The sequence below is a fragment of the Gossypium arboreum genome, chromosome 11 (assembly GCF_025698485.1).
Source record: "Gossypium arboreum isolate Shixiya-1 chromosome 11, ASM2569848v2, whole genome shotgun sequence".
NCBI classification, from domain to species: Eukaryota; Viridiplantae; Streptophyta; class Magnoliopsida; order Malvales; family Malvaceae; genus Gossypium; species Gossypium arboreum.
Genome location: NC_069080.1, coordinates 123,750,067 through 123,755,754, shown reverse-complemented (window position 1 = coordinate 123,755,754; position 5,688 = coordinate 123,750,067). Strand labels below are relative to the sequence as shown.

Genomic DNA, 5,688 nt, shown 5'->3' with positions numbered 1-5,688 from the left:
ATGATGAATGAAAGAATATTTAGAAGAATGTTTCAAGAATAAAAGAATTCGAAAGTAATCATTTGTATGGTTATGAATGGAATTGAAAGGACGAGATAACATTTGCTCAAAAATGATAATAACCGTGCATTTTATTGAAATGTCATTTTTAAATATCGGCCTATTTCATAAAAGATTCTTATTACTCCTAGGCCTAGAGCAAAAAGTGTGTTTTGGACATTACTCTGAATCCGTTCTAAAAGCTACAAAAATCTCTTCCGCAGTCCAGTTGTCCAGAACACTTCCAGGCGTGCAGAGGCAAATGCCCGACAAATTCTCTCCTCCGGTCTCCTCTTCGCATATGACGTTGATGTCCAAGCTTTCCAGCCTTTCTTCTATAGCTCCCGTCATTGGTGTGTCTCTCCTGGGATGAATGATTCCCCCGAACACAAATGTTTTCGATATATGAGGGAATGTCATTGGTTCCCACTTGATTTCCTCCCTCGTTAATTGAGCTCTTCTTCTTTCTTGCTTTCCCAACTTCCTTCTCCTTTGTTTCACATTCGGCTTAAATCTTAAACCAAAGCGGTCTCTCTTGTCTTTCGACATTGGCGTTTCAACCCTTCCTTGCAGATGTCTCCCAAGTCCTCTTCCGGGTAGGGCCCCTTTTCCAATCGTTAATTGGAGGCTCATCCTCGTGGTTTTGGACAATTTTGGCACTAAAATTTTGCTTCCATCGGTGATGAAGGTTGCATTAACAAATTCTAAAGATCGAAATGAATATTCAATTGCTTTGTCATCTGTCTCCAAATAGGGCGCATTATTGCTCACAGTTGCAATGATATCCTCTTCAGCATTGATCATTATCAACCTCCCCTCTGATACCAGCTTCAACTTTTGATGCAACGAAGAAGGCACTGCCCCAGCTGAATGTATCCAGGGCCTCCTCAATAAGCAATTATATGAGGGCTTGATATCCATTACTAGGAAATCCACCTCATATATCTTTGGCCCAATCTGAAGAGGTACCTCGATTCTGCCCATCACCTTTCTCTCCGTGCCGTCAAATGCCTTCACTATATTCTGGCACTCCTTCATGTGAGAGTTGTCTACAGGTAATCTGTTTAGTATGGTCAATGGCAGGACGTTCAAAGCCGATCCATTGTCAGTCAGTACGCCTGGCAGCGTATACCCTTTACAGTGCGTGGTAATGTGCAATGCTTTAGTCGACCCCATGCCACCGGGTGGTAGCTCATCGTCATTGAAGAAGATATAGTTGTCGGCACTTATGTTACTAACCAATCGGTCCAGTTTGTTAACGGAGATATCATTGGCAACATACGTTTCATTCAAGACCTTCATTAACGCGCTGCGATAAACTTCCGAGCTTAGAAGTAAGGCCAACACTGAGATACGAGCTGGTTGTTTACATAGCTGTTCCACCATGCTGTATTCACTATGCTTTAGGAATTTTAAAAACTCCTTAGCCTCTTCTTTGTTAACTAGCTCATTGACAGGAAGTTCGGATTTGGTCGCTTTTTCCTTCACCCCTTCGACCACTAGGGCTTTTCGTTTTACGGGCTGTGCCTTCTCACTCGCTGTATCGTAACGTCTCCCACTACGTGTATAGGAGCCTCTATCTTGGTCCTCTTTTAAAGTGTCGACCAGGCTTTCCTTCCCCAGAATTGTCACATTACAATCATAATTCCATGGGACCCTTTTGCTATCTTTGTAAGGGAAGACTGCAAGTCTCTAGATTATAACCCTTGGTGGTAGTTGAACTCTAGCTTCATTATTTTTGGGTCTCGATATGATATCCACGGGGTAGTTAATTATTTGATTTTGTACCGTCGACTCTCCCTCCGACGCACATATGTCTTCCTCTACGAGGTTTTTAGTCTCTTCATAGAATTCCATTTCCTTATTGTTCATCATGTTCTGCACTAGGGCCCTGAACTCCACACACTCTTGGATTTCATGCCCCACCTCATTGTGGAACTCGCAGTAGTTCCTCTCTTCTTTGGATTCTCTTCCCAAATCCAACGCGACCAAACCTCTCATGACCATCTCCCTCCACACTTGTCTCAACGGGGTCCTGACTTTCACAACCTCACACTTAATCTTCTTGTTTTGGCGTTCGCTTATCCCGTTCACTCCTTGGTCGGTGTGATTGGGGAGTGGGTTTCCTGCTACATTGGACATGGCTGAGTCATCAAATCTCACGATTCCGACCTTAATGAGTCTTTCGACCACTTTCTTGAATATAGTGCAATTTTCGATTGAATGCCCAGTAATTCCCGCGTGGTATTCACATTAGGCGTTTGTGTCATACCATTTGGGATACGGGGGCTACAGTGGCTCCAGGTAGAAAGGGGATACCACATGAGCGTTAAACAGGTTCTGGTACAACTCCCTATACATCATAGGTATAAGGGTAAATTGTGGCCTTTCTGTGTTCTTCCTTGCATTGGATTCAGGGCTTTGTTGATTGGTGGTCACCATTTTGGGTTGATTTACGGTAAATGATTTGGACTGCCCCTTGTTGAATGTGCTCGTGTTATTTACTTCATTATCCATTTTCCACGGGACTGACTTCTTAGCACTCTCTCCCAATTCTATCTTGCCGCTCCTTATAGCATTTTCGATCATTTCTCCCGTCATCACTATGTCAGAGAAGCTCTTGGTGGCGCTTCCCAACATATGAGTGATAAAAGGGGCTTTCAAGCCGTTAATAAAGAGCATTGTTGTCTCTTTTTCTAGAAGTGGCGGCTGAACTTGTATGGCCACCTCTCTCCACCTTTGTGCATACTGTCTGAAACTTTCATTTGACTTTTTTTTCCATATTCTGGAGAGTGATCCTGTCGGGGGTCAAGTCCTTCACATGATTGTATTGCTTCATAAAGGCCTGAGCCAGGTCCTTCCATGAGTTAATCTTGGCTCGACTCAGTTGGTTGTACCACTTAGACGCCGCTCCAACCAGACTATCTTGAAAGCAGTGGATTAGTAGCTGGTCATTGTTAACATATCCCATCATTCGCCTGCAAAACATGGTGATGTGGGCTTCAGCGCAGCTTGTTCCATTGTATTTCTTGAATTCAAGCATTTTGAATTTAGGGGGGAGAACTAAATCTGGGACCAGGCTCAGATCCTTGGCATCAATCCCTTGATGATGATCCGCGCTCTCCATGGCTTTGAATTTCTCTTCAAGCCATCTACACCGTTCTTCTAATTGTTTTTGCAAATCCATCCTTGCTTTTTCCTCTTCAGCCACTTCATCCAAGTCTGGAACAGGCGGATAGTTCGGGTTGTTGACAAAGTTAGAGCCTAAGTCGATTTGGAAGTTCATCAGAATTGAAGCTCTGGCCTGAACTTGCTGGGGTATGATTGTGACCGATGGTTTTTGTAGGTTAATCTCGGGCTTCATTGGTATATGCATTGGAGCAAAGCCAGGGGGTATTGGAGATCTTCATTGATTTCCTCAACTTGGTCTATGGAGCCCTTTCCCTTATCTATTCCTCTCAACAGTAATTTGGATAACTGGGACATCATCTCTCTCTGAGACTCCATCATTTGCTCCTTCATCTCTCATTGACTTTTGGCTAGCTGCTCTTCCATCTGGGACTGCATTTGTTCTTGCATATCCTTTTGCAATTTCTCGAGTTTCTTATCCATTGATTTTTTTCTTGTACCGTAGGGGTGCATGGTTGGTTGGTTTTCGTTGGTTTTCAGGTTACTGAAATAATTTTTAATTAATTAGAAAACTCTTATGGCCTTTAATGCATTATGATATGATGTAATGCAAATGTATGAATGCAAAGGAGGCATCAATTTTGATTTAATTGCCCTTAGAAAATTTCACTTTGAAAATAAAATCTTTTACATAAGGTCGAGTTATAGATAACATCTCGCTCTAACACTCAAAGTCCTAATTTTTCTAAGCAACGAGGCCAGCTCTTGTCCGCGGTCTGACTCCAACTCATACTTCACGCTCAGTGTGTCCGTCTGAACCGCTAAAGTTTGCAAGTAGTTTGCTACTTCCCGAATCTGGGTTATGGCTTCCCCCATAAGGTAATCTCTATTTCTGACTTGGTCTTGCGCATGGTGAAGCTGCTCTTTCCAACGTTCCTTGTTCGCCTCGAAAAACTGGATCCATATCTCGCAGTTCTGCAGTGACGCTTCTAACTCTTCTATCATTCCTTTCATTTCTTCTATCTTGCTCAAGCTTGCCCTCAACTCTATTGCGGTGTTGCGGTTTCGATACTGATGCAGAGACTTCTCGAGTTCTGCCACTCTAGCACTTAATTCCCCTCGCTCATTTCTGCTTACCGATAGACTTTTCTCCAAATCTTCGTTTCGTGATCCAGCTTCTCAAAATTTTCTTTCCCACCGATCGATATTGTTTTTTTCTTCTCGAATTTCGTGGTGCCATTGTTCGGAAGTCTTACCTAAACCCGCAGTCCTCATATATAGGCCCAGCTTCTTGTAGTCTGTCTTCAAGCTATTTAGGTCTTCTTCGGCCTTAGTTTTTCCTTTTCTCCATTTCTCAGCCTCTGTCTTCTGAGCATCAGCGTCTAACCTTAGATGTATCTTCTCTTCTTCTAATTGTTCGATCTTCTTCCCGAGCTTCGAATTCTTCTTCTCGAAATCTTGCCTTATAATTTCCAATTCTGATGGGGCGACATGTAATTGTTCCCTGATAGGTCGAGCATTCTCCAAGCTGGGCCTAGGAATATTATCATTAATCCACTTCTTAAACCACTCGCTATACTCGGGCGTTACAATGGAACCTACGGCTAACCTCTTCATCCAACAATTTTGCTTCCAAGCATCCGATAACTCCCGAACTCTCTTCTTATAATAAGAACCTTTAAATGAGAATTCACTCTGAGCAAGCCCATAGGTCGTGGGTACAAACTGCCTCGACTTATATTGCCTCAAGGCTAACAGTGGAGTATACCCGGTAGCTCCCCAAATTCCTAACAATGGCACCCAATCGAAGTTACCACATCGGTACATGATCTCGTCAGGAACCATCCAATATGCTCTCCACTCGATATCCCCCTCCTTGAGGTTCTGAAGAATGTCCATCCACTTCTCCTCTGAGATATCCTCTCTCCTCTGTATAGCTGCTTCTTCTTTTAATGGGAAATAACCCTCGGAGAAGACTCGATAGGAAACTTTGTCTACCTTCCAAAAGTGCTCGTGGAACCATGCCATCAATAATTGTGCACATCCAATGAATCGCCCCTTGCCTATCTTCCAACATGAGCTCAAAGATCTAAACGTTTCTGCCAATATTGCCGGTACCGGTGTGATTCCCTTTTCAAGGCGATCAAACAAGTCAATGACTGTCTCGTCTACGTGTCTCAAAGCCTTAGGAAAGATCACTTATCCGTAGATGCTTAAGGCAAATATATCAACCCTCTTTCTTTCATCTGGATGTGTCAAGATCAAATCTCGCAAATTCTCCCAAGGGATACATTTGCTATCTCCTTTTTGCTGAATCCGAGTAGTGACCCAAGGCTCGCTCATCCCAGAAATGCTCATCAGTTTCTTCACGAAAGTCTGGCTACTAAAAACCCGAGCATAAGTCTTCTGGACCTGAATTTTGGGACACCTGAGCAAAGTAGTGTATTCCTCCATGGTAGGTACCAAATCCGTTTCTCCAAAAGTGAAACACTTGTACACAGAATTCCAAAACTGTACCAA

General features: G+C 43.2%; 1 protein-coding gene across 1 annotated transcript; it reads right to left on the bottom strand.

Annotated features, from left to right (window-relative positions):
• Positions 1 to 219: 219 nt before the first annotated feature.
• Positions 220 to 2,640, bottom strand: LOC108472156 (uncharacterized). The gene is made up of 4 exons (XM_017773669.1): positions 2,359 to 2,640; positions 1,828 to 2,235; positions 1,020 to 1,731; positions 220 to 905 (listed from the first exon to the last, which is right to left on the bottom strand). The coding sequence occupies exons 1-4, from the start codon at positions 2,638 to 2,640 to the stop codon at positions 220 to 222; spliced, it is 2,088 nt and encodes a 695-aa protein (XP_017629158.1).
• Between the last annotated feature and the right edge of the window lie 3,048 nt (positions 2,641 to 5,688).

What these genes read in the sequence shown, in the direction of transcription:
- LOC108472156 (XM_017773669.1), bottom strand. Translation starts at nt 2,640, where the DNA reads ATGACGGGAGAAATGATCGAAAATGCTATAAGGAGCGGCAAGATAGAA. An exon ending in ACCTGTTTAACGCTCATGTG is followed by an intron (nt 2,236 to 2,358) that starts GTATCCCCTTTC and finishes ACTATATTCAAG; the next exon opens with AAAGTGGTCGAAAGACTCAT. An exon ending in CACGGAGAGAAAGGTGATGG is followed by an intron (nt 906 to 1,019) that starts GCAGAATCGAGG and finishes GGATACATTCAG; the next exon opens with CTGGGGCAGTGCCTTCTTCG.